This window comes from Notolabrus celidotus, chromosome 15, assembly GCF_009762535.1.
Source record: "Notolabrus celidotus isolate fNotCel1 chromosome 15, fNotCel1.pri, whole genome shotgun sequence".
NCBI classification, from domain to species: Eukaryota; Metazoa; Chordata; class Actinopteri; order Labriformes; family Labridae; genus Notolabrus; species Notolabrus celidotus.
Genome location: NC_048286.1, coordinates 8526762 through 8554535, shown reverse-complemented (window position 1 = coordinate 8554535; position 27774 = coordinate 8526762). Strand labels below are relative to the sequence as shown.

Here is a 27774-nt window from a genome sequence, read left to right as displayed (position 1 = left end):
ACTCATAAGAGTCCCAAAAGCACGAAATAGGCCTAACTTACCTCACTAGTGAGTGTAATGGTTAGGGCATTAGACTGATGGGAAAGCTTACTAAGTTTGAGTGTGGGGCCAGCAAAGATAAAATAATTAATGGCCATCAATGCAGGTTGGAGCCCAGAGAGAAGCCCATATTGTGCAATGGCCCCTGGCAATGGTAATATAGCATGTAGTGGCCTGGTCCATCACAGGGATCAACCTTTTGTTTTGTTGATACCGTTATCACGAGAAAATAAGCTCCCTTACTTTCAGATAATAGGATGAAAAGAATGGCATATATAAGAGACAAAGAATGGCAATCCCTCCAAGTAAACAATCAGATATTACTCTGTATCATTCTTTTATAAATCTCAGTTTTAAGAGAATTGAATAACAGAATGTATGTCTGCATGTCTATGTAAGGCTTGCATTTTTCTATTCATTTAATGATGTTAACCTTTTCAGATTCTCAAATCATTTAAAACAGAGTAAAATTCAAAATCAAAGAAGGATCTGGAAAACATTGGTCAGTCAATGACTTCTCTACAGCTACTGAAAAATAAGAGTTACATTTTTTTAAAATAAAACATTTATTTATTGAATGTATATATTTGAAGCCCCGCTGGCCACTACACAGGTAGCACATTTTCTTCAAAGGGGTAAACTGGCCATGGCCCTGAAACATATCGATATTAGTCACTTTTAAATTGGCCAAACATTTGAATAAAATACAATTGTACTAGTCTTTATTTTTCCATCATGTTTTAAATAAATAAATGAACATTAGTTGTTTGTTCGGTTGGGGATTCGAAGATTACAACATAAAACTTTTTTATATATCATATAAAACTCCCCTGATCCTAACCCTTTAACAGTGAGCCCTCTGTATGTTATTAATTCAGTGTAACCACAGGCAGACATCCGCCCCTCTAATGACGAAGAGGAGGGGTGCAGCTGTTTTCCTGTGGTCTGATTGGCTGCTTATCTTTAGCACGTCATGATTGACGGATAGACTAACTGTCCTCATGAAGCGGTAGTATTGTTAGAGGATGTGAGAAGTCAGTGTAAGTGTTTTCCAGTAAACAGGACCATGTCTAGAAGGTAAGTCTTGGTCTGCAGTGACAGTATTGCATCGGAAATTGTTTTTCTTTGACTTTATTTCACTTTCTGTTACATGCATGTGTCGCGAGAACAAATTCCAGCTAACTTTCGACCCATTTGAGACTGTTTATATTCAAGACAGAAGTATTATGTAGTAAAACCAGCTTCATTGTAACATGATAATTTTGCAAAGTGTTTTCTTAACGGAAAAGTTAAAGATATGTTTTTAGTTGCTCAGTGAAGATGACTGTCTCATGCAGAGTGTTGCAGGTTAATTAGAGTCAGGACTGTTGTTTGTTGTGCTGCAGGATCTGGCAGTGATTACTGGTTTATAATATACAACAGAACTATTGGGGCACTGGACTTGAAACAGCCCCTCACTCTGCAGCTGAAGTATTTTCTTCCTTGTGATACTCATAACTGCCTCCTGACTAAATTAAGAACACAGAAGTTTCTGTATCAGCATGTTTCCGGTCATTTGCTTCTTACTCAACTTTTCCCCCCATCCACTGTGACAAGTATGTGCTCATTTTTTTATGACAGGAAGGGTGCAGCAGTTATCAGATTTTATAATTTCAATAGCATTGTCACTTTGTGATCACAATAAATAATAGATAAGAACTCGAGAAGATTCAAACATACTTAACAGATTACATAAACGTGTATAGTCTACACATGACACCCTGAAGCATATTTGTTTGGACAAGTTTTAGTGGGTCCGTAAAACAGCATCTGGGAGACACATATGGTCTATCTCATGTTGCAGCACTCATTGAAGCTCTGTAGCTGTAGTTGCAGTTGTTACTAAATGAGGGCGGTGGGGTAAAAAAATATCGAACGACAGCTGCTGTATGGACTTTAGGCAAGACTATTTACTACCTGTAAAATTGGCAATATTGAACACTTTTGTGTTGCTCTGTTGTCTCGACAGGAAAGCAGGCATTTAAAAAAACTTGGATCGAATTATGGTGAATTGTGACTGAAATGAAAAACATCTGCTCTTAATTTAATCTAATGTGGTTTTATTTGCAGAGATTTCTGCCTTCTCAGGATCAAATTACTCCCAGCATGCTTAGAGAAGACTGCATGAAAGGGGAAACTGTTGAGCAGCTTTCTGTACTGAACGGCACAGTCACATCACGTTTGATTAGCTTAACAACTGAATTAATCAACAGTGCAAACAAATACAATTCCTCAAACAAAACAAAACACCTTCACACTGGGCGATTGAAGGATGTCATGCATTATATAATTAATACAAAATGAAGAAAACATGAAAATATATGAATTTTTTCACCCAAACCTTTAAGCTTTTTTCCCCCAGAAGATATCAGTAAAAAACACGGTAAACAAAACACTGAATTATGGATGAATTACATAAAGCTGCTGTAGTATTGGGTCATTGTAACTTTGCTGCTGGCTCATCATCACACTGTCATGACATACTCGAATGCTTGGAAGTAACTGAGCCGTTCTTAATGTTAAAAGTAGCAGCAGTTATTTTTTATGGACTTTAAAAAGTCTGAATATTTTCTGTGTAAAAGGTCAATTATCTCTTATTTTACTCTGTCTCTCTGAAGAATTGAAAAATTCCTTTAGAGAGTAGATTTAGGATATTTCCAAACAGATTCATCCTGTTAAACTTTACCTTCTTTCTTTTAAATAATCTGCATTTGTTTTCTCTGTCATTTTACAGTCAGAAGGCCGACCATGAGCTCACTGAGGTGCTCAACCAACTCTGGCATCTGGACACCAACCGTCTCAAACCAGGGACTGATTACACCATTTCCCTCCAGGTCTGCCAACATCACCTCTCTGCAATGCAAAACAGTCAGTCATATAAATGCAGTTGATGCAAACCCTAGAAGTAGACTCTCTGTCATTACGCAGTCTGTTGCATGAGCATGGCTACAGGAAACAAGGGGGAGAACCTGATGACTGATGCTTGGTGCAGTAAAATAATTAGTTTTAACAAATTGGTGTTCAAACCTTCGTATGATGTTGAAACATGCCTTGTTAAAATATAGTATGTGTTCCAAAAGAGGAGATGGGATTCACTAAGAAGGAGGCAGGAATTTAAAGTCCCAAACGCAACAAGTCCAAATTGGCTGGTTGGGCAGGGAGGAAGTGGTCCCAAATACAGATCTGAAGTAACACATACTCAGAATACAGATCCACACTCAGCAGCTAACACATGCAGATCATGGTTAAGTCATTTAACGGTTTAGTAAGGAAAAGAGGAAGTAAACTAGATCCAGAGCAACACAGGGATATATGGGACTGACTTTCGTGCTGAATATGGAGAATACAATTCAAGGATTACAGTTCCCCACTTTGGGAACCACTGCTCTTAGTTAACATTGTAGCAGTTTTTCCAGTCCTTGCAGTGACCACAAACTAAAGACAGTTTGTTTTCTTCAGGGTAGAGCTGGTTATGTTGCTCAGGGCAGTAACTACGCCAGAGACAAAGCCCGGGCTCCTCTCTTCGCCTACGTCAACGAAGAAAAAATCAAAGGAATTGAGACGTATGCACGTAAGTACGAGTCCATCACACCTCTCTCTTGCTAGAACCTCCTGATTATTTAACACATGTGTTTTTTTGCAGATTTCATCAACCTGCTGGACAACTATGAGGCGTCTACAGGCGTATCAGAGAGGGTTACAAGAGAGGAGCTGCAAGAGAACAGACTCTTCATTGATTCTATGATGGAGACCGAGGTTATGAAGGTGCAGTAGCCTTTAAAGAGGGAGATGTCTCTTTAACATGCTGTGAGCTTTAAAGAAACACAAACAGATCCTACACAGCAGCTGTTTACACTCCTGGTTACCCCCTGAAATGTTGACAGACCTTCAAGCTGCTGTTTACTGATGAGTTAAAGGAAGATTTGAATGATGAAAAGGTCAGAAAAGGTCACCGCGTACTTTATCAACCATTACTTTCTGTCACGTTCCTTTCTTGTACTCATGTATGACACCTTTTTAAGTTTCTTTTAATAATTAAGCTCCAGGTCTGATCTGTCACCTGGCCCTGGATTCACTTTGTCTTGACATGATGTGTTTAATTTCTGGAGGCTCTCTCTCATTAACAAGGAGAACAAGTCTTTTTATGTTAATGTGGTCAACAGCCAGAGGGTCAGGAAAGATACTTGTGTTGTTGCTTTTTGCCTCCTTTGACAAATTTACATCACAACAGGCAATAAGTGATCAAACACAAGAAAAAAAAAACATGTTCAAAAAGTCATAGAGGGCTATATCAGGTACCACTGGTTAAGCTCTGTTGCCTCACAGCAAGAAGGTCCTGGTTTGAATCCCCGGCCTGGCAGGTGACTTTCTGTGTGGAATTTGCAAAATTAGGTCCATTATGGAGTACATTTTAACTATTTAGTATTTATCAACCACTTTATTAGAACATCTACAAAAGGGTTGCATGTTCTGAGTTCAAAAGTACCCCAAAAACATCCTGTTCACACAACCACACACAGTTAAACAAACTGTGTGGCTTCCTGATTCCTGATCCTCTGTCTGTTCATACAGTATGTGACTCCCCTTTCTAGCTGCATGTTTCTGTGATTACAGCTTTGTCTAGGCCCAGGTGTGCAGGTAATGGAGCAGCAGTAGCTATGTTGGCATTCTACTCACTTTGCCTATCACACACTGTAGCACTCAAGAACAATGTGTTCACTATTAAGCATTTCAAGTCGAGGCTTTGTAAAGTTGTCTGTTCCTAATATTTATGTATTTGTCTGAGCTTCTATTGTTGTCCATGTTGGCTCTGAAGTAGGTATTATGATCCAATACACTGATCTATACATCCGTGATCTTATTTTTCACTTTAATTATGGCATATTTTTCTCTCATAGTGTGCTCACAAGTATCTTGTTGAGAAGAGGCAGTCTCCATCAGAGCCTTCACAGTTCAAGAGACAGCTGTATGACATCTGGTTTCGCCTCTACCACAGGGACAGGAGCGGAGGGTGAGCTTCAGAATAACAGCAGGGGGAGCTGCTATTAAATGTATTCAACATCTAAGTGTTTCTTCAGTGGTTTGTTGCAGATTATGTTACCTGTAGTGCTTTCATCAGTAAAAAGAAAAATAGAGGTGTTCATAGGGACACTGTAAGACTATCTTTTAAGCAGGGTGTGGTTTTTTGTTTCAGGGAGGATTCCTGTGGATTCGAACACGTGTTTGTGGGAGAAACCAAGTACGGCCAGGAGGTCATGGGTCTTCACAACTGGATCCAGTTCTACCTGCAGGAAAAACACAACCACGTTGACTACAAAGGCTACAAAGCAAGAGACAACAAAGATTCAGTAAGAAAATATGGAGTCACCATATGTGTTATGAAGATACTGAAAACACTAGTTCCAATGAAACTCTTCAAGCTCTCTGCTTTTTTGAGTTTTGCGTTAATTATAATTGATAGTAGTTGTAAGAGCCAGAATTTGTAAATTTAAGTTTTTTGAAAATATATTGTTATATTCATGTTTTGGTGTGCCAGATAGTAAAGTTACTGTTTGGCATTTCAATGTACAGTATGAGGTCTTTAATGAGCCTGTTTCTGAATGTTTTTTCACAGCCTGATGAAGATGACCATGTCCTGAACCTTCAGTTCAGCTGGAAAGGTTTGGTGAAGCCGATCGGCGGCTCCTTCATTGGTGTTAGCCCAGAGTTTGAAGTAGCCCTCTTTACGATCATCTTCCTCATGTCAAATGAGAAAATGACATCTGTGGTGGTGAAAGTGGACGAGTACGTGCTGGAGCTGGTTGTTTATCGGCATGGGCGATCCATCGGCACGTCGTTCCCAAAACTGCTCAGCAGCAACAACAGGGATCTGTAATATTACACATCATCAAATACCAGATGTCATATACGGATGTATTAACAGTTAGTGTTACATTTTATTGTACTCATATGTAGCATAAGCCAAAGATTAATCTGGATCAGGTTTATTTGCACTAAATGCTAGGCTTAAACTTTCCATATTGAGTTTGTAGCTTAAATTTCCTGATATGGATTGATACAATAGACTGAGTATAACCTCTTTTTAATCATTTATCTGTCATATCCTGTAAACTGTTATTGAATGAATAAAAGTTTCTGATGACAAAGACACTTTATTTCTTCCCCTGTTTTTAAAAGGAGGATAGTTTACAAGATTTAGGGGTCATAACATATAAGCAGCTTACTTGCTCTGTTTGTTCTCTATGTAGAATAGATACATGTATGAGAACTGTTTGCCCTGATTACAGTTTGTCAGGATGACTTCCTCTTTAGCAACATTAGTTTTTGAGTTTTGACAGCACACTTTGAAGAATAGTATGCATACAGTTAAACTCCTTTAACCCTCCTGTTGTGTTTGTTGCTCTGGAACAGCAATAATGTTCTTGGGTCAATTTAACCCGGGGCATATTCAATTACCCAAAAGTGTCAGAACCCCAAAAAATCCCAATACACAATTTTGTAAATGTAATTTTTAACTCCATTACTAACCATTTAAATCTGGATCTGGTCCATTGGTGTTCTTTAATTCTCACAGATCATGGTTCAATGAGGATAACTCACTCGTTTTTCATTAAAATTAATGTTAAAACTTTTTAATGTACATTGGAAAGCCCTAAATATAAATACAACAGTTTTACATGACATACATTTTTGTTTATTTCATTTTACATTTTTCTTTTTTTTTCTTTATGAATTGATGTTGATAACAGAGACACCTCTTCTGTCACATGCTGCCCAGATTTTATGCTGCATTTAGCTGGTTTGGAAGGCATGTATTGCCTAAAATAGACTTTAAAAAGGGTCAATTTGACCCGCAACATAACAGGAGAGTTTAAATATTTCAATGACAAATAAACCTTTAATTTGTTGTGTTACATGATTTTAAGGTGGTAAAAGTGCCTTTCTTTAGTGCAAATACAGATGTCAATAAAACCTGCAGATGTTTGTGAAACATAATGATGCAAATGTTTTAGATTAATACATTTAAATTAATGGTCATTAATGGTCAACATTTGTCTATTTTGTGTTTTGGAATCATGTCTGCCTGGAAGACAAAGCTCGGGGTATAAACCAAAGTTAGCCTTGGACGCTCCCTCGCCTCGCACATGCGCACTCTGACTCATCAATACCATGTCAAACCACAGAAATGAAAGTGTTCCCTTGAAAAGTACGTGATGAAGTGGTGAACGAGCAGGTAAAGACACACACGCTTTCAAAGCTAGTTAGAGTTATCCGTAAGGCTTGTTTTCTGTGACAGAAACTCTCGTTTTCTCTCTCATAAATAAACTTTTGGAGTTAGAGGAAACATAGTTAGCTTACAGCTAGCCGCTCTGCTATCATTAGTCGTTACCACTCAGTCTGTTTGGATCCACCTGACAACCCTCACATGACTCAACCACAGCCATTATACCGACGACTTTACACAGCAGGACACAGCTTCTCTTTATGTCTTTGTGTGTGTAGTTTAGATCACCGAAGAGTCCCCGAGGAGCTTGTTAACAACAAGCCAAAGAAACATCAACAACATGTTTGGAAAGAAGAAGAGAGCCCCGCAGCCCAGAGGACAGGGCGCTGCTGCAGCCAAGCAGGTAACGCATGTTTATGTTTATTAACCAGGTAACACTGACGCATGTTTATGTTTAATAACGAGGGACCTGTGTGTGTGAAAGCAGCTGTCACAGGGTGAGCTTTATCGGTTACTTCCTGGTTTCAGATGGGTCTGTTTATGGACCCTGATGAGATGATGATGGGTATGGAGGGGGATCTGGACGACCCGGACCTGGAGGCTGAACTTGCTGCTATCACTGGAGATCGACCTGCTGGTGGAGGGAAAGCTGGGCACAAAGGCAAAAGTGAGTTGTGATTTAAGACAAACAACCCCTGTAAACAAATAGTGCTACTTAGAAAAAGTGGACTTATTGTTGACTTGATATTATAAATGTGCTGTGCCTTCCCTCCATGCCTTGTCAGCAGGGGAGTGTCAAGAAGGTGGCCAGGGGTGGTTTTAACTAAATCCCAATCTCAATGTCCTCCCTGAACTCTAAGCCCTGAGCCCTTCTTGACTTAAAGCTGTTGTTGGTAGTCACAGAGTAAACATCTGTTCAGAGAGAATGTCAACACTATCCCTCCCAACCAGATTTACTCTTACCCCCCAAAACAGATTGGCGTGTGCAGTCATGATAGTGTCGGACTCATAACCAATCGGAGGACATAGTAGGGGCCGCCCCTTGACCAATCAGGACAGAGGATTGGAGATTAGCTATGATTGGTCCGTCATAACGGGAACAAGGGGAATAATAACATTGCTTGGTACAAAGGCATTGGAAAACACAGAGATTTCACAATAGTCTCAAATTACTCCACTTACCGATGAGTACCCATTGACAGTATGGCCTTTTCTCCAAACCCAGCAGAAAAAAGTAACGTTTTTTTACGCCATTCCTACCAACAGCAGCTTTAATTGACGTCAGCTGGAAAGTGATGGAGGGCACAAGGCTGTAAGGACTCAAAACTGTAGATCTGGGAATGGGACAGCAGCACTTGGGACTTCTCACGTAACCTGCATCACTTCACGTAGCTCCCCTTAGAGATATTAGGAATTTCTATTGCACAATTTGTATTTTCCTCAAATTCAAGGCGCTTAAGGAACAGACTGACTGTCTGTCATGTGATCCAGGCTCTGACCGTACAGACTGCTTAACCACAATATCTAAAATATATAAATATGTAACTATAAATATATAAATTATACTGTTTAAAACCATATATATGAAATTTAATAGATTTTGGCTGATTAAGGCTGTTTTCAACATTTATACTTACAGGCATACTTTTTTGTTTGGTTGCACTTTTCATGCTTCTTGTTTCCCATCTGTCTTTGTTTAATTTCATGTTACAGCGTTCAGTTACCCTGCCATGCTCATAGGCTTCCCCTGGGAATCCTGTGTTTCACGTCACAATGCTATGAACTACGGGTAATTCCCTTACGCTAAACCTGCAAAAATGCCCACTTATGTAAAGGGGGCATAAAGGGCTCAAAAAGTATGTGAGAGATCCCTCATACACTTGAAGATTTGACAGTGAGACAGCCTTAAGCCTTCATGGACTTCACCACTTGTGCCACCCCTAAAATCCTAAACTATTATTGGCTGTAACTTAGCATTAGCAACCCCATGTGTTAATGTGCAATATTTTGAATGCAGCATCAAGTTAGTTAAGTTTTAAATTCCAGAGTAAAGCGAGTCATCCGCATCAAGTGAAAGCAAAATGTAAACATGAATATTAATTATGGTAATAAATCATTTGTTCTGTAAAACTTAAACATGATGGAGTCACATATTCTGAATAAGTTGGCCCAGGGGGATCCATATTCAACCCAGGTATTTTAAACAGTCAGTATTTATACCAATAATGAATCAACACAGATATCAGTCAGACTCTACTTCACACACTTTTTCATAAAAGCATATATAAAACTGACTTTTACTCAACTGATCCAGACCTTTAACTCACTGACATGTCCAGGATTATTTTGGCTTAACTCTCATTTCCTGTACCTCCTCTCTGCTGAGGGGGTTTCTGAAAGAATTTGTGATCCTGGCTGCGGGGACGTTAATCCTATTCAGCAGTAATAGCATCAGAGGTCAAGTACTGGTCAGGCTCACAGTTGGCATGACAGAGTTTCCTAAAGTTGTTGCTCTGGGTTCAGTTCAGGATACTGAATGTAATTTTTTGGACTTCTTGTTTTAAGTTATGTTTTTGGGCTAGATAGATAGAGCAGGAACCAGGAGAGATACTGGGATTCAAACCAGGGCTGCCTGCTTGAGGATTATGGCCTCTGCACATGAGGCGTGTGACTTAACCACTAACAGGCACCCTTTGGCCCTCTTCTTGTGTAGGAGGGTTTCAGTCAAGTTAAAAACAGGAAGTCTTCCTTCTCTACCTTCAAACGTTTTGTCTCCCTAAAGAGAGGCTCCTTAAAATGTATCTGTTGTTACTCCAGTAATGAGTATAACGTTTCACTCGGACAGACACTTTGAGATACAATAACAGTATCTTTTAGTGCTCAGCTCCTGCAGGAGACACACATGCACCCACATCACAGCACATGTGCCGTGTCATGATATGTCTTTGTGTCTGCAAACAACGTGATGAAGACGTGTGTCTGCATTCTGATTGTTCTAGAAAAGTGTTTCTGCTTCTTCTTCAGCAATTGAGCTTCGAATGACCGTATTGATTACACTACTACGACCTTCCCATGTGATATGCATGTCTGATCTTGTATACAAACTCAGCTGGATACGTGTGTGTGTCGTAGGCCCGCTGCCCATGGAGGACATCGCCAAGATGGCTGACGAGTGTATGAGAGACTTGGATGATGATGAAGATGACGGTGACCTAGAGGATGATGAGGATCTATTGGTTGGTGTTCTTCTTATTGTCCTCTCTGCTCTCATGTAATTTATTGGAGAGACCACATTATGCACAAACATGCAGCTGTCCAACAGCTATGTTTGATTTACAGTGGAGCTGTACTGCTCAAACATCTTTTGATCTTCACTCACGTGTGAGCGTTCAGTGTCAGTTGTCTCATTCTGTGAAGGATGATTATAAAAGTATAGTCCTTGATTATCTGAAGAAACAAAAGTCCCCTGTGTTGTAAATCGAGCTGTACAGAGCGACTGTGTGCTTCAACAGCTTTTGTAATAATGGAGTCAATTCTTTCAGCGTCGTAAATATAGACTTATCTCCATGTTTGGTAACTTTCAGACAGGGTTTGTAAAGATGGATATCTTTCATGCAAGCTTTTATTCAAAGTGGATCACATGGGAGGTTGTTCAAATGAAATGTATTATTAACAACTTTAATACCTGCGTGTTTAATGTTGGAAATGAGACCAAAACGTTTCACTTAAAGGGAGATTATTATGAGTTTACTTATTTTTCTTTCCTAAACTTAACCTCAAAGCAATTTCAAAAATATCAAGATACTTTAGCTGTTATAAAAAGACAGGTTTTTACAGGATTGTAATGTACTGAATTGGAAAAAACACAGATTAAGTAGGAGAATAGAAGTCACAGAGCTCTAATGTGTAACATATGAGTGAAAAATCTTCAGTTTTATAAGTAAGCCTTCAGTTTAAGGATGAATTAAAATTCTGCTCTTCTGCTCTGGACTGCGAGCACTTCAGTCCTGGGTAATCTGAGAGGTCTGGATGGTTCTTAACGCAGCAAATCTAATGTAGATGAGATAATCAGTTGTGGTGAGTAAGTACCGACGTTCCCTGATGATGCATACGCAGGAGAGCGAAAGGTAAACTGAGACATATTAACAGTAATGTTTGAGAAAAAGCCTGTGGAAACACCAACGGAACTATGTCCAGTTTTTAAAGTAAATATTTAGATAGTTTAACTGCATTCATCCTGGTTCAATCAATCTCTGTATTTTCATGATTCGTAGAGCAACCATTTCAGTACACTTTGTGTTACAGAACTTTGATTTGTCTGCTGACTGCAAACTCATCTCCCTCTCTGCTCTCCTGAAATCTCTCTCTGTGTATGAGCAACAAAGCTGGTTGTTGATCAGTTGCTGTAACTCTTTTCCTCCATCAGGCAGAGCTGCAGGAAGTGGTGGGTGAGGAGGAGGCTGAGGATGATGTAACTGTTTCCTCCACATCTTCTGCTGCTGCTGCTGCTGAGTCTCCTCAAGCTAAAACACCACAATCCCCAGAGCCGCAGGTACAGAACCAATCCCTCTCTGCCAGCTCTGTAATTGGACTCCTTCAGTTCCTCCAAATATCACATGACTTGATTACTGTTAAAAAGTTAGCTAAGCTCCAGCTAACTACTTTCCAGTGTTTCACTAAACTTGCTATCCAAAGCAGAGATCTATCCACTGTATTAAGAAGATGCTGACAGTACCTGCTTGTTGTTTTGGTGCAGCAGCAGCAGGAAGTAAAAGTCTCTTCTGCAGCACCGGGCAGCCTACAGCACACCCTGGAGGAGAGAGTCACCATGTACAAGACGGCGTCCAATAACGCCAAAGCTGCCGGGGAGACGTCCAAAGCCCGACGATACGATCGCGGCCTAAAGGTGAGCGAAAGAGTGCCAAGATATTTCTATGGCTTAGAAGTGAAGCAGCTTTTAATTATGGATTATATATGATTATATGGTTTCATGTTTTAAAAGTTTTGCTCATGAATGGATTATACATAATCTCTTGTGACTGAAGCTTTAGTAAATGATTTACTGAGCATGAATAAAGCCTTTAATCACTGCTCAGAAAAACTATAGGATAGCGATAGAAACTTTGAATTCATCTAAAGAAGTTAGAGAATTTGATATGAAAATAAAATAACAATAGATTGAGACTGAGATTAATTTGAAAAATAAGATATGAGCTGAAAATGATGATAATATGAGTGTTTAGTTTGATTTTATCCATAATTATTATTGTCTATATACAAATAGTTTTTAGTTTCCAGACATCCTCATGTGATGTGTTTCCTCCCCACAGACTCTGGAGTCGATGTTAGCCGCTGTGAAAAAGGGCAGAGCTGTAAACGAGGCAGAGATTCCACCTCCCGTTGCCTCCGGAGCCCCGAGTGACCCCTCTCGTCCCGCTGTCCCCCACAGACCTCCTCCCCCTGTACCCTCCCCTCCAGAGTCCACTCCTTCAGAGAAGCCAGAGGAGTCAGAGCTGGTCAGTCCAAGCAGTGAAGAAGAGAAGTCATCCTCCATCTCTCTGCCTCCTCTGAGCAACGTCCCATCACCTGAGGAGGCAGCAGAGGAGCAGACAGAGGAAGCGGTGAAACCACTGCAGACGGATGGTCAGTGAGAGTTGATTAAGTGTACTGAGTGTTAGACAAACACTACCAGTCAAAAGTTTGGACACACCTTCTCATTCAATGGTTTTTATTTATTTTAATTATTTTCAACATTGTACATTAATACTGAAGAAATCAAAACTATAAAATAATCTGGTTTAGCCATAATCTGGATTACAACAGTAGTCAAATAGGGCTATCCATTGTGTGCTAACCCTACCTCTGAACAACACAACTGATGGTCTCAAACACATTAAGAAGGCAAGTCATTCTACAAATGAACTCTTGACAAGGCTCATGTTAATTAGAAACCATTCCAGGAGACCACTTCATGAAGCAGACTGAGAGAATACCAAGAGTGTGCAAAGCTGTCATGAAGGAAAAAGGGGGCTACTTTACAGAATCTAAAATATAAAACATTCTGCTTTGTTTAACACTTTTTTGCTCATTAAATAATTCCATATATTTTCTTTCATAGTTTTGATGTCTTTGGTATTAATCTACAGTGTTTACAATAATTAAAATAAATACAAACCCTTGAATGAGAAGGGGTTTCCAAACTTCACTGATAATGTACACTCACTAAAAGAAATATAAATAACAAGTCAAAGCTAAATCTGAACATTTAATCTCTAGTGTGGGAACAGTAACTGGGTTTGTGTTGTGAATTGTTTAATAGCTGGACTAGCTAACAAGCTTCTGGAGGAAAAGGAGGAAATGTTGATTTACTTCATGGCCTCTAAACATGAGAAACATCCACTAGATTATTTTAACACTCTGATCTTTATTTCTTCTGTTCTGTAAACTTTTTAATAAGAACCAAATTCCTGGATTCACTGTTTTTTTTCCCATATCACGAGTTCGACATGAATCTACTTTGTCAGTGGCAGATGTATTAAACCGTAGAGCCAGAATGGCTGTCCTCTAGCCTCTCACATGTGATGAATGTGGCCTCTCACTGCATTAACTGTTCTGCGTCTCTGTCATGTGAATACACAGCCAACGAGGCAGCCAAGGGGATGCTTTTGGAGAGGCAGAAGGAGTACAAGATGGCAGCCCTGATGGCCAAGAAGCAGGGAGACGTGGAACAAGCTAAGCTTTACTTCAGGACCAGTAAGGTGAGAGATTTGTTTCAGCAGCGATGTGTTTTGCATGAATTTGAATGTCAGAAAAACATTTGAACCTTGGTTTTATTCTCAGTGAATTATACTCCTTATGCAGGGACAACCTCTAAGTAGAAAAATGTGCTAGATAGACAGCTTGTACACTGTTAAAAATGTCTGTCATTCAGTGTTTTTTCTTTATGTGTCACTACCAGCTTAACTGCACAATTTAAAGCCCTTCCCCAGCTCAGAATAGAATTGAATCTGAGCTGCTGATCAGAGAAAGTTTGTGCTGTAGAAATCAAGCAGCAGCTGCCTCGTGATTACAGTCATTGTATGTATTTTGCTGTTTCCTCTTGTTCCTGCTCAGAGTTAGGGTCTTTAATCTAAAGCTTCATAAGTATTATTTATTTTTAAAGATGTCGTGAAACATGCACACACACACAGTTAACCAGTATTTGAGTCTGAGCTTGTCGCTGCTTATTCTGACTGAGGGATTTTTCTCTCGAGTATTTAAAGCATGTGAACAATGTGGAAGCTGACAAAGAGCATCATTATGTTTGGGCTTTTGTGTTTTTGGGTGCAGAGGTTTGATGCAGTGATCGAGGCGTTGGAGAAAGGACAAGATGTCGACCTGAGTGGCCTTCCTCCACCGCCGGGAGACGGTGAGGAACGAGGGAGGAGAAGTTACAGTTTTAAGTTACAAAGATAAAAGAAGATAAACCTGCTTGAACATGTACAGCACCTGCTCATTAAAAGTTTTAAAAAATGCATATTAACAGTACAAACACAGACAGTCATCAGTCAGTATGCTCAAAAACCCAAACACAGACTTACAATACATACAACTCTACTTCTTCTGGACTCACTAGTAGGAGTAATGTACGTGATATTAACAGTAAGAATAAAGCAGCATCATTCAACATAGCATCATTTTAATACTGACCAGTGGATTTAATGGACATATCCATGAAACATGGAGAAAAAGACAAAACAGAAAAGAATAGAGAGGAATAAATGAACAACAGGTAAAAAATAAAGAGAACAAAGAAGAGTTTAGGGCGTAATCGTTGAAAACAGTGAGTCCAAGTTATATTTCATTGAACCAAATGGTGATTTAAAGTTGTTTGAAATGCTAAGTTATTAAAAAACATTGACAGCTGTATGTTTTAAGTTGTTGTGCTCACTCTTCAATGAGTCCTCATCAACACAGCAGCATAAAACGTTTCACACAAAGAACCAGACAAACAACAAACAATAACAAGTAACCAGTTACATCAGTGAGGACATTATCAGCCCTCAGCAGTAAGATGTGCGTACACTGGTTAGATTATCCCAAATCCAAGTTTTGAAATCCTTCAAACTGATAAAAGGATCCAGTCGTAGGTGACATTGAAGCTTTAATATCACATGTAAAGAGTCGTCTGTAAATGTAACATCTTCAGGATGTAACAGGAAATAAGCTGACTTATTTAGATATGTTTTACTTTATGTTATGTTATTGTGTCATTTTGTTGTATGTACAGGCGGAAGCTCTGCTTTGGTGAAAAGCCCGTCCTCAGGACCAAGTATAGAAGTCACTGAACCGGTCACATCAGCTCCAGGTAGTAAAACCTTCAACATTTATTAATAGTGTGTTTACTGAGCCTTTGTTTCTTTTTAAACCATTCCTTGATTATTAACTCCTCTCAACATCATTTATCATTTATAATAACCTGCTAATAACACTTGCAGGTTAAACTTACTGTAAGAAGTGACTCAGGAAGAAGGAAACATGTGGCCTACGTGGTTTCATGTCAGCATACTTAAAGATACTGATACGAGAAAAAAAAAAAAGCAATGACTGATGATGAATGATTTTCATAACTAAGCAGGCCAACATGGGTGAAAATAACTGATTGAATTACAAACACATGCTACCAGTTTGTGCTACTGCAGCAGCTGCTATTACCTGAAGCAGTGCAAAAGTGAAGATGACAGAACTAGTTTTCCTACAAGGAAGACAAAAAACATCGTTATCATATTTCCTGTTGTCAAAAACTTCCTGATTTAAGTTCAAATATTTCATCCTTCTCTGTCCAGCAGACTTTTTAAACAGCTCATGGCGTTAAGACAGTGTTTGTGCATTTCAGCCGATTAGCTTGATTTGTTAAAAACACAATAAAAGACGTCTTTTGTGCACAAGTTTGAAAAAGCATCACTTTGGTGTCCTCATGCACCAGAAATAAGTACTTTTAAAATAGTACCTGTTTCACGTTAAGCTAAGTCAAGTCAAGTCAACATATTTTTGTGTTTTTCCAAACAGTATTATTGCATCATTCAGTCAGCATCTAATACATTGGGTTGCCACCACTTAAGTCATAAAATATATGAATTATCTCAAAAAATCTGCACAGAATTGTTATGAAGGTGCTACAGATGTTTAAGAACTCCAGAGGAAAAGTTAGACCAACTTTGGGTATCCTCAACTCATGCCGTCGTCAGGTCTTATTCTAAGAGAGTCCAAACATTGATGGTGAATCTTATAAAAGCAGTTGTGGAGTTTTTGATTTTTATAATTACATACATTTTGACAAAACAAGAAACATAAGAAGCTCTTTGACATGATGAACGTCGTCTCCCTCAGCCGCTGCTCCCCCGTCAGCCCCTGCAGCTCCCAAAGACGTGCTAGAGGCTCTGGAGCAGAGAAGAGCCAAGTATGTGGAGGCGTCCAATCAGGCCAAAGCCAGCGGAGACGACCGCAAGGCCCGCATGCACGACCGCATCGCGAAGGTACAACACAAGACTCTTCCCCTGATATTTGTATTAACCTCTGCAGAACTGATGTAAAAGAAGAGTTGAATTAATTTTGTTTTACAGCTTTTTTTCAGTTTGCTCATGGATATAAACTAAATCATTTTACTGACACAATAACAATGATGTAAGATGTTTCTGCTGACTTTGAAATCTTAAAAGACACTTCACACTAGGACTGGACATAACAGAAATTGACTTCCCTTTCAGGTTTTATCCCACTATGGTATATTACAGCAGCATTAGCTCTGTGCAGTTAATATTTGACCTCTCTCCTCCTGCAGCAATACCAGAGTGCCATCAGATCTCACAAAGCAGGGAAAGCCGTCAACTATGAGGAGCTGCCAGTCCCACCTGGTGAGACAGTTTGGTGATTTATGAATGGAGTAATCTGTGTCATTCATTCAATTTAGCTCAGTTGAGTTGTACTTTAACTTAGTCATCTCGTCTGTAATCCTCTTCTGTCAACGAGTTTCTCTGCCTGCCTCAAAGGAGATGTTTTTACCCAAAGAGTAAATCAAGAGTGTAAAGTTTGAGGGTTATTTTATGAGTTAGTATTTTAAGAACTTGCCTTTCTCTCTCAGGTTTTCCTCCGATCCCCGGCCAGAAGTCGACAGGAGCTGAGCAGGGATTCATCGCTGCTCTGCAAGCAGCCGATAAGATCGCTTCTACTGATCCTACTGCGTTAGCAAATGAGGAAGACGATGATGAAAAGGAGGAGGGGGTGAGTCATCATCACTGCTTAATTATCATTTCAAATAAATTCTTGTAGATAATTATCATTTTTTTCTTTCTCTCAGTCTAAACCAGCTGCTCCAGTGGCACCAAAGAAGCCCACGTTAGAGGTCCCGCCTGCAGGTCAAGGAAGAAAGAGGACTCCATCACCTTCACCTGACAGGACGTCCGGCAGGGAGGGGCTCTCACCTACAGGTCTGTGTTTCAACAACTCCTTACTCTGAGCTCAGTACAAAAACATCAGAGGTTATTAAAGTGGACCAAAGTTTGTCTGTAGCAGCACATGTTTACATGAAGGAGATGAGACTGTGATGGGTATTGTAGTTTTTTATTGTCTTGGTTTCCTTTCATGTTCTGTGTTGCTTCTTTTGTTTAGTATCTTACTTTACTTTTACTCAGTTATTATAATCTACCTTTATTTAACCAACATGTTCAGAGTGAAGATATCAGTCAATCATTTTCTCCCTGCAGCGGTCCAGCAGCTGGAGTTCCTGGAGGGCAGGAAGAAGCAGTACATGAAGGCGGCTCTGCAGGCCAAGCAGAAGAACGACATGGAGCAGGCCAAGGTTTTCCTCCGCACCGCCAAGGGCTTTGAGCCGATGATCGAGGCGGCACGCAGCGGGAAAACTGTGGACATCAGCGCGGTGAGCAGACAGGGGAGGAAGTCGTGTGAAGCTTTCGTATTTTAAACTTAAAAACCAGCTTGAGAAAAAAGTCGAAGGATTTTGATTAAATACTTTTGTTCAGTTTCATAACACAGAAGAAATTCAACTCAGAATCCACTCGATACAAACTTTAAAAATATCTGACAGCTTCATTCATGACTGTAAGAAGGTGAGAAACAGCCTGTGGTGAAGTTCCTTTGTCTTGGGGAATTTTTCTCTTCAGATTATTCTCTGACAAATGTTTGTTTGACGTTGAGAAATCTTATTCAGAGATTAAGAGAAGTGAAACAAAAGAAAGCATTGGGATGTTTTATTCATCATTAATTTAAAGTAACACTTCGAGCTACACAAAGGTTTGATGTCAGTCTGTGTTTCACCTGTAGGTGCCGTCGCCCCCTGGTGACGAAGAAGACGACTTCATCCTGGTCCATCATAGCGACGTGCAGATCTCAGAGAAAGCAGAGAAGGTTTACACGCAGCTGGCCAACATCCTCAAAGAGCAGTACGAGGTAAACTACAGGATGGATCTATTGTTCCTTAATCTTATTGAAAAAAAATTAAAAGGTTTGACTTTTTTCAGCCTCAGTTCAGGTTTGAGATGTTAGAACTTTTTTCATTCATCACCAAACTTTGAGTCCTTAACTTTTTGACGATTTAACTTTTCACATGTTGATGTTAAAGTTTGTAGACTCAAGCTTCGTGTTGAGTTATGAGATTGAAATGTTTGATTATCGTATTTTTGGGTTTATGGGATAAATTCAACAAGCTAGAGGTAAAAGGAAAAAAAAAACAGGATATAAACAACTTTTAAAAAATGTTCTCTGAATAAAAACAAGACGTGGACCACACCATGTTAGTATTTATCAAAACACATTTCTCAAGTCCCATTACACATGAGATTAGTATGATTATATAAAACCATTTAATCTATTTCCTCTTTGTTTGTAGAATGTTTGTGTTAACATAAAGTTTTTCAAACATGTTAAAGCTCCGTAGTCTCCGCTAACATTACGTCCGGATACGTCATCGTTCAGAAGAAAACATCAACTCTCTAAAATCCAAAACTTCTAAAATATTTCTGATGCTGAAGAAGGTTTTTGTTTTTTTTATTCCCAGTCTGCTCTTTCTCTCTCTTTTCTACACTGTTCTTGTTTTCCTGTGAAGACAAACACACTCTTTGACCTCTAACATTTCTTGTGACTCTCTTCCTTTCAGAAATGTATGACCCACTCAAAGCAGTTCACACACCTGGGGAACGTTGCAGAGACAACAAAGTGAGCTTCCTGTGACTCAACAGTTCACGCACAAAGTCTAAAGTCAGTTAGATCACAGAACCAGAGCTGAAACTCACACCTGTGTTCATTAGCAACAAATACATCTGTTTGGATTGAAGGGATTGTCCTCTTTATACAAATTTACCTTAACCCCGTTCATAAATGAGAACGAATGATTAATGTGGACTTGAGCTAAAATTGATGATCTCAGATTCTTTGTTTTTTGCTAAGTCACAGTGCTTAAAACAGACAAATGAAGGATGGTTTGATTCTGTTGAAAATGCTAACTTGTGTATTTTCATCACTTGGTTTCACTGATTAAACTTCACAACTGATTACTGAAGTCTGTAAAAACAACATTTATATATACAGTTCTGAAGGTTTGAGTCTCCTGGGTTGGGCTGATGTCTCTGGTTTGTGCTCCAGGTTTGAGAAGATGGCGGCGAGCTGTAAGAAGAGTCTGGAGGTCCTGAAGCTGGCTCAGTCCAAAGGTCTGCCTCCCCCGAAACATCACTTTGAGGAGCGATCGTTCCACACCGTCAGGTGAGCACATTACTGGAAAAATTCAGTTAAATCTAGATTCATGAGGGTTTTTCTATCTTGAAAACATTAGTTCACTTGAGGTACTTTTGTGTGATGTGTTAAAAATGTTTAAAACATGAGCCTTTTTTGTTTACACAATGTGATGGTAAAATGTGAAATGAATTGTGTATATTGCTCTGTCTCTCATCCTCTGATCCTCTGATTATGATGTTCAGTTTTTATTTCAGTAGTAGAAAAGATATTCACCTCTGGATTTAATATTGTAGGTTGTAGTGAGTAGTGTTTTTGTTGGTGAGTAGGGAGGGTGAAACAACAGGAAGACGTCTCAGTATGATTCACCTCTGTTGAACACGTCTTCAGAAACTGTATGTCTTTGTAAACAAACTCAGTAAACACTCTTATCTGTCTTTTCTTTCCTTTCAAACACTTTCAGGATATTTCCAGAGCTGAGCAGCACTGAGATGGTCGTTGTTATAGTCAAAGGGATGAATCTTCCTGCTCCCAGCGGTAAGAACTTAAATCTTATTCACATTAAAGTTCCTGTAAGTGATGTTTAAAGATAAACCGTCTGTGTTTTCAGAATCTTTGTTTTCAGTTCAGTTCAGTTAAAATTTAGAATCTTTTTTAAGGTTATTGTTTATTTTGATTCAGGTGAAACATTCTTCATGGAGAGATCTCAGTAGACCTACAGTTTTTTTTTATTTTAAACTCCTCTAAGTTTTTGTTGTCACTAGAATAACGTTAAACTGTAAAAGAGAAGTTTCTGCAGCTTTTAGCTCTGCATTCCTGTGGCTTAGTTGAAAAATGTTGTGTAATATATGTCATGTTCTGTCAATCATTAAAGGTCTGGTTAAAAAAAAAAAGCAGAACTGATTTGATGTTTTTCACAAATCTTCTCCTCAGGAATCCAAACCAACGACCTTGATGCCTTTGTGAAGTTTGACTTCCCATACCCGAGCACGGTAACACACTCAAACTAAGTCTTTCATTAATTCTCACATCCACCTCAGGGAGAAGTTTTCTTCAGGTGGCTTTTCTCCTCACTGTGTTTGTTTCTGTTTGGTTGTTTTCCCAGGAGCAACCGCAGAGACACAAAACTGCTGTCATCAAAAACACCAACTCCCCGGGTGAGATGTGAAAGCCCCTGTGGATTTATTTTATTTAAGTTCTACTCTGCTTTTTGAGAAAGAAGAAATGTGTTTTCCTGGATTGTTTTAAATTAACCAAGCAGACACTAAAATGATCTACCTTTCATTCAAATATTACTTTGATATATCCTAAATTAAAATATTAAACATAAATAGATTTCTCTTTTTTCGAGGGGTGCAGTCAAACTCTTAATAAAAGTGATGTTACAGTGCACAGCATCCAGATTGAATTAACAAAGTCAGTCCATGGATTGTTCAATTTTTTTAAATGTCACTGTTTTGTATTTAAAAGTTATTGTTTGTCATGAACAGCTGTTTTAGGACCATTTTTTTGTATTTCAAAGTAATCATTGAGAAGATTTGTTGTAAGATCCCAGTAGGCTTTCATTTACATTGACAATCACTGATGTTTATTTTGGTGCATGAATGTCACATTAAACAAAGTAAAAGTAAATAAAGAAGTACTAAAAAGGTAAAGAATCATCAATATAAAGGAGAAATTAATCATTAAAAAAATGTAAATGATAAGATAGGATAAGATACTCCTTTATTCATCCCCCAATGGGGGAATTCACGGAGTTACAGCAGCAAACAAGAAGGTGTACAGTACAAGAATTTAACAAGAATATATAAAGGAAAGAAATGTTCATCAGCGACGACAGCTTGGCCATAATTCTCCTGTCAGCCACCACCTCCACAGGGTCCAGGACTGAGCTGGCCTTCTTCACCAGTTAGTTGTAAAAAAAAAAAAAAAGAAGAATTTTAATGTATTTAAAGTTTGAAGAATAGAGTGTGCAAAGTATTGATGGTTTAAAATGCATTGCAACAAGTTCTTTAAAATGAAAATGTCTGAATGGATGTTGACTCTCAGAATATTCAGAAGAGAAATATTAAAGGAAGTTGAATTTTTATGTTTTTCCTCTGAAATACTGGATGTATCAGGTCTGAGGAGGGTCACTTGTCTCACTGTCACCTGTGCCCTCTCTCACTCAGAGTTCAACCAGAGCTTCACCCTGACCATCAACAGGAACCACCGCGGCTTCAGGCGGGTGGTGGCGTCTAAGGGCCTCAAACTGGAGCTGCTGCACAAAGGGTGAGTCACAGACAGCTGCTGTCTCTGTGGGCCCGCCGCCTTGCTCACTCAGACTCTGAGCCTGAACTGAAGTTCCAGCAGAAGCAGAGTGTAAACTACAGCAACATGGACAAAGTCAATTCAGTAGTCTGTTTCAGTTTCTTAACTTTTAGTCACTCATAGAGGAATATAGAAGTGTTTTTATATGGATCCTAAAACAAAAGTGCAGGATGAAAAAGCTTTGGGTGATGTTCCAGTTGAGTGTGTGATGATTGCTCTTCCCTTGCCAATACTGTTGCTGTGTTTGTGTGTTACATGTTACGGTAAGAGCCCTCTGTTGCTTCTACATTATGCACAACAAGCATGTGAAAAGAGTGCATGTTATCCTGTGAATCTCCTCCTTACCCTCACTGTACCAACCTGTGTTTGTGTCTGTATGTGTGTGATCTCACAGCGGCTTCCTGCGGAGCGACAAGCCGCTCGGCGCAGCCCTCGTGAAGCTGGAGAAACTGGAGTCACAGAGCGAGATCAGGGAGATCGTAGAGGTGAGATGTAGCTGCCTTGATATCTGAAACGTTCACTGAGGAGTTATTTACCTGTGTTCATCAGTAACTCAGATCCTCACGTTTGTCTGTCCCTCTGTCCTGTCAGGTGATTGACGGCCGTAAGCCCACAGGGGGTCGGGTCGAGGTGAAGGTCCGCCTGCGGGAGCCTCTTAGTGGTCAGGACATGCAGACGAGCACCGAGCGCTGGCTGGTGGTCAACCAGTCACAGGTAACATGAAGTACATGTTTGTAAAGTGAGGATGTTACTGCAGTGAGTGTCAAACTTCTGATGTTTTGTCTGTTATCCCAAAGCTTCTGGTTTAGAGGCTGCTTCAGGAATAAACACGTCAAAAAGATAAAGGTAATTTATTTTCTCTGTCATCATTGATCACATGAGTTTATGTTTATTTAAGGGATAAAATGTCTAAAAGTTAAGCTTGTTCATGTTTGCTTAGAATGAGACTAGTGTAGCTTAGCACAAAGACAAGAAACTGGTAGAAACAGCGAGCTGAGCAAAGTTCATATGCATTAAAAAGCAGGATGACAAACACATTTTAGCTTGTTTATATTGTATCTGGATCAAAGCAAGTTAAAAAACAAACTGTGGTTTTAGGAGGATTAGGTATCAAAACACTTCCTGGTCAGGAGGAGCTTCTTCTAGGATGTTACTTCTCCTCCAGTCCCTCTCTTCTTCTGCTCTACAAACAAAAACATGTTAAACATGTATTATTCATCAGATATTTGATGCACTCTTTTCTCTTTACTGAATTTCAAATTTCTCTAAATGACCAAAGAATTAAAGCTGCTGTTTGTAGACCTGATATAAACATCAGTTCGGAGAAAGATTTTGAATTTCAACACTACCCCTCCCCTCTCTGCTGTCGTAACCCCGCCCACAAAAGACTGTTGTGTGTGTTCTATGAGGAAGTAGTGGCTTCCCAGCCAATCAGAGCGACGTAGTGGGGCTGCCACTCAACCACTCAGGACAGAGGGTTGGGGAGTAGCTCTGATTGGTCCGTGATAACGAGGGGAAGGAGGGGAATAATAACATTGCTTGATACATAGGCATTGGAAAACGCAGAGATTTTGCCATAATCTCAAATTACTTCACTTACAGATGAGTACCGATGAGTATTATGACCTTTTCTCCAAACCCAGCAGAAAAAAAGAAATGTTTTTTCCCAGCAGCTTTAAGAAGCACACTTAAAAGAATGTTCTTGAACTGTGATGTTGATTTCTTCCTCTTGTTTAGTTGTATCTGGTCACATGACTGATACAATCTTCTTTGTCTTGCAGATGAAAGCTTCTCAATCAAAAACACTCAGATGAGGAGGAGGAGGAGGAGGAGGGAGGAGGAGGAGGAGGAGAGAGGAGGAGGAAGAGGATGGAGTTTGAGATGTGGTAAAGACTGTCTCTCGTTCAGACCGGACTCAGACCTCCTCGGGTCTTTGACTTGTCAGAACTTTTGCACATTTGACACCAGAGCTCCTTTTTCACGCTGCAGTCCTCCAGGAGGAGACTTGGAGCTGCTTCAGGGTAGGTCAGATGCTCTCTGGATCTCACGCCTCTGAGCGATGACTCCAGCTGATGGACAAATGTTCCATTTGCTAAATTAGAGGAAAGATTGATTTCCTTTCAGGTGCAGGTATAAGCTAGTGATGAGTTTTCAGGGACAGCTGTCCTTAAAGTCTCCTTGTGCATCACTCGGCCTCCTGGAGGACGATGACATGGTGTCGTCTGCTGACGCTGAAGGAGCTCAGTGTCAAGCTAACCTGATCCTGCTGCCCGACATGACTCTAGTTAATATAATAAATATCAAAGAATGTGTATATATTCTTCATATTACTCAGCTCTGGTATCTAGAACTGCACCTATGCACTAATACCAAAGTAATCACTGTTGCTGTAAAATCCTGCGTATTTGAAATGGCCTTTATCTGCTGAACCAGTGACCTGACAGGAGGGGACTGTGGTGACTGGATTCATTCTCTCTCTTACATTTCATCTTGTTTTCAAAGAGCAGGCAGAGACGTTTTACAGGAGTAAGCCAAGAAGTAACGATACTACACAAGGTTTGATTATATCACTCTGTTTATTGGTCCACCCTCCTTTTCTGGCACCTTCCCCCTTGATTCTTAAAGTCACACACTAACTGTGGTCTCTGAATTTCACTCTCACTCTTCTCAGCTTTAGATGTGTTAGATTTATTTATGTCTTGTTCACACTGAGTGGAACAAATCTTTGCAGAGTGAGAGCATTTCAGTCTAAAGAGCTTTAATTGATTTTATCTAAAGGTAAATATGTGTAATGGCACAGACAGGGAGGGGGTTAAAAAGGGATTTTAAGTTATAATGTTTCAGCTGATTTCAGTTTAAAAACACTGTAAATATTTTAGGAACAAGGAAGTCGACCTGTTGGGAGACATGCTTATTTTTGTTATTTGAGAGTGACGTGAAGATTGATACCACTTTCATTTCTCTGAGTCTAAATCCCTTTTTATGTAGACAGTTCAAGACGCAATATTTATACATCTGGCCTTCACAAAGGCACAATGGGTGGACAAAATCACCCCAACGCTGCGCCGGCATCAGAGGTAGTAACAGAGGCGAGAAAGGATCGCTGTGGAGCTCCCACTGTGTGTGTACCTGTGTGTTTGAGCTCAACGCAGAGCGGTTGTTTCCCATACACTCAAATTGAGTCATGCGCACACACACACGCAAAATAACACCTCTGTGACATTCAGATTGAAGTCTCGATGTTACATGGGCTCAAATGTCATGTCTTGAACTGGCAAGATGGAAAGGGTTAAAGTGAAACCACACACTTGGACACCACTCCATCTCTTGATCAATATGAAAGTTCAAAGGTGTAATGATGGCAGAGCTGCCTTGCAGTTCTGTTCAGGACTCTAAGTAAGGAAAGGGCTTCAGCTTAGCATGAAGACTTGAAGCAGGAGGAACTTTCTAAAATCTATAAAGCTGAAGACTATAAAGTATCTCTCATTTTTATCTGTTTATAAACATAAAAAGAAAACACATTGCTCACTTCAGAGGGAGGTCCATGCTGTAAATGTCTCTCTGTGACCAGGGGTGTGTCGTGTCATCTGATTGGCCACCCCAGGTGCCAACCCCAAATCCTATCTTGCTAATAACTAATTACCCTGTAAGAGGCAGGACTTATTTTAAAATCAGCTGTTTGGGACGTGTTATCAGTGCCTTCAGTTGTGACTTAAGTCTTTAAAGAATGAAGCTAAGAAGATTTACACACATGCCCATGTGTTTTGGAGTATAAAAGCTGTATGATACTTAACACGTAAAAGATATACACAGATACCCCGGCCACCCCTGCTAGAGTTGGGCCACCCCAGTCGAAAAAGCCTGGACACGCCCCTGTGAGTGTGTAGCCTTGGACGAAGCCATGCTAGTTGTTTCTCCTGCTTCCAGTGTTCATTCTAGGCTAAGCCAATCTATTTCAAATTCACAACTAAGAGTCTGGTAAAGATCCTCTCATCTGACTCGCAACATTAAAGCATGTTTCCCAGGATGTATCTACGACTTTAAAGGGTAATTCCACTATTCTTTTTAACCTGGATGTGATTTTTACATATTTTGGGGATACACTCAGATCGTTCTACCTCCCTCTTTACCTCCCTCTACTCTCCCTCTTTTCAGCTTTTTTCCTGCAACAGTTTACCTCTCCAACGAGAGCCAAAAAGATTCTCTCTCTGATTCTAAACTTAAAGCTCTTTCTCTGTTTTCTGTCGGACGGTAACTCAAATCTTTATCTACCTTTGTGTTTTCATCAAGTCCCCAAAATGAGTCAAAAGATCTCCAGGTTAGAAGAAAGTAGCGACCTTCATATAACACTTTTATTTAACTATGCATCAGATCCTGAATCTTTGGTTGAGTCCTTCATATTTGAAAAAAGGGTCAGTTCACCTAAATTACAGAAACTCTTACATTTTTTTATACTTCATTGAGGTCTTTTCCTCCAGGGACTCTGACCCTTCCACAGTCCAAAGTCACCCTCGTTAGGTTGATCGATCACTCTAAATCATCCATAGGTGTCTGGTTGTTTGTCTCTGCATGTCAGTCCTGTGATTGACTGACAACATGTCCCGGGTGTAACCCTGCCTCTTGCCCTATGACCGCTGTGATTGGCTCCAGCCCTCCTGCGACCCTGAACTGGTTAAGATTTAAATATGAAGGATGGACATGTTTGTCCAGCCATCGTTAACATCGTTGGCTGTTTAGAGAAGTAGTTTAATGAGCGTCTAATCTTTAAGTTAGGTTAACATGGATGATGTCCTTCAAGTGCCTAAAAAAGGAGAAAGTCTCACAAGTAATGTGAGCGTTATTCAAAGACAGCAGCTCTTACTGAGTGGGTGTTATAAAAAATGTCATCATGACTTAAACGACTCTGTGCTGAATATTTAATCCAAAGAGAACACCGAGTTCTGATGAGTCAGCAGGACGAGATGTGATATCTGCAGTAATTTGAGTGAACTGGCCCTTTAATGTTTGTAGTGCAGCATTATGAAGCTGTAACAAACACACTGAGCCGAACACTGTAACAGCTTTCTCGACAGGTTTACCTCGACGTGATCTGCAGCGCTTCTAAGTTCTCTGTTTTCATGAATCAATGAAACTGACACTCGTTCAGCCTTCATCATCATCGTCATCCTCATCATCATTATGAAAACACTGTTATCCCGCCATGTTCCGTTAACATTTCAATAACCGGCATGTTTACAGAGATGAATGATGTCACTGTTTATATTTAGTAAATTATCTGTAAAAACAGAATCAGTTATATTTTGCTTTTAAATCGTGGACTGAATTCCCGACCTGCTTTCAAATGTACACATTAAAATACCTTCTTTTATTTCACTCTGTTTTTCTTTCATTTTTTAAAAGAAAGGTAAAAAAAGATTGGACAGGAAGCAAAACAAACT

At 39.6% G+C, this 27774-nt stretch overlaps 2 protein-coding genes across 3 annotated transcripts; both read left to right on the top strand.

The window, feature by feature from the left end:
• The first annotated feature begins 987 nt into the window (after positions 1-987).
• On the top strand, positions 988-6228 carry si:dkey-222f8.3 (uncharacterized protein LOC561722 homolog). Its single transcript, XM_034702282.1, has 7 exons — positions 988-1116; positions 2813-2912; positions 3538-3649; positions 3722-3843; positions 4977-5089; positions 5273-5426; positions 5693-6228. The coding sequence occupies exons 1-7, from the start codon at positions 1106-1108 to the stop codon at positions 5951-5953; spliced, it is 873 nt and encodes a 290-aa protein (XP_034558173.1). The 5' UTR covers positions 988-1105; the 3' UTR covers positions 5954-6228.
• Positions 6229-7210: 982 nt separating this feature from the next.
• On the top strand, positions 7211-27709 carry cc2d1b (coiled-coil and C2 domain containing 1B). 2 transcript variants are annotated; one of them, XM_034702275.1, is made up of 26 exons: positions 7211-7312; positions 7582-7706; positions 7832-7970; positions 10436-10539; positions 11730-11855; positions 12063-12209; positions 12634-12946; positions 13943-14061; positions 14633-14711; positions 15573-15650; positions 16673-16818; positions 17124-17196; positions 17424-17563; positions 17640-17769; positions 18046-18218; positions 18623-18748; positions 19455-19513; positions 19940-20056; positions 20490-20563; positions 20960-21018; positions 21132-21183; positions 22198-22297; positions 22731-22821; positions 22928-23050; positions 23134-23182; positions 24118-27709. In XM_034702275.1, exons 2-25 carry the CDS (start codon positions 7644-7646, stop codon positions 23143-23145), a joined length of 2643 nt encoding a protein of 880 aa, XP_034558166.1. In that variant the 5' UTR covers positions 7211-7312; positions 7582-7643; the 3' UTR covers positions 23146-23182; positions 24118-27709. The 2 variants fall into 2 exon arrangements, with proteins under 2 accessions (XP_034558166.1, XP_034558165.1); XM_034702274.1 differs by having other exon boundaries at positions 7228-7312; positions 12060-12209.
• The last annotated feature ends 65 nt before the right edge of the window (positions 27710-27774 follow it).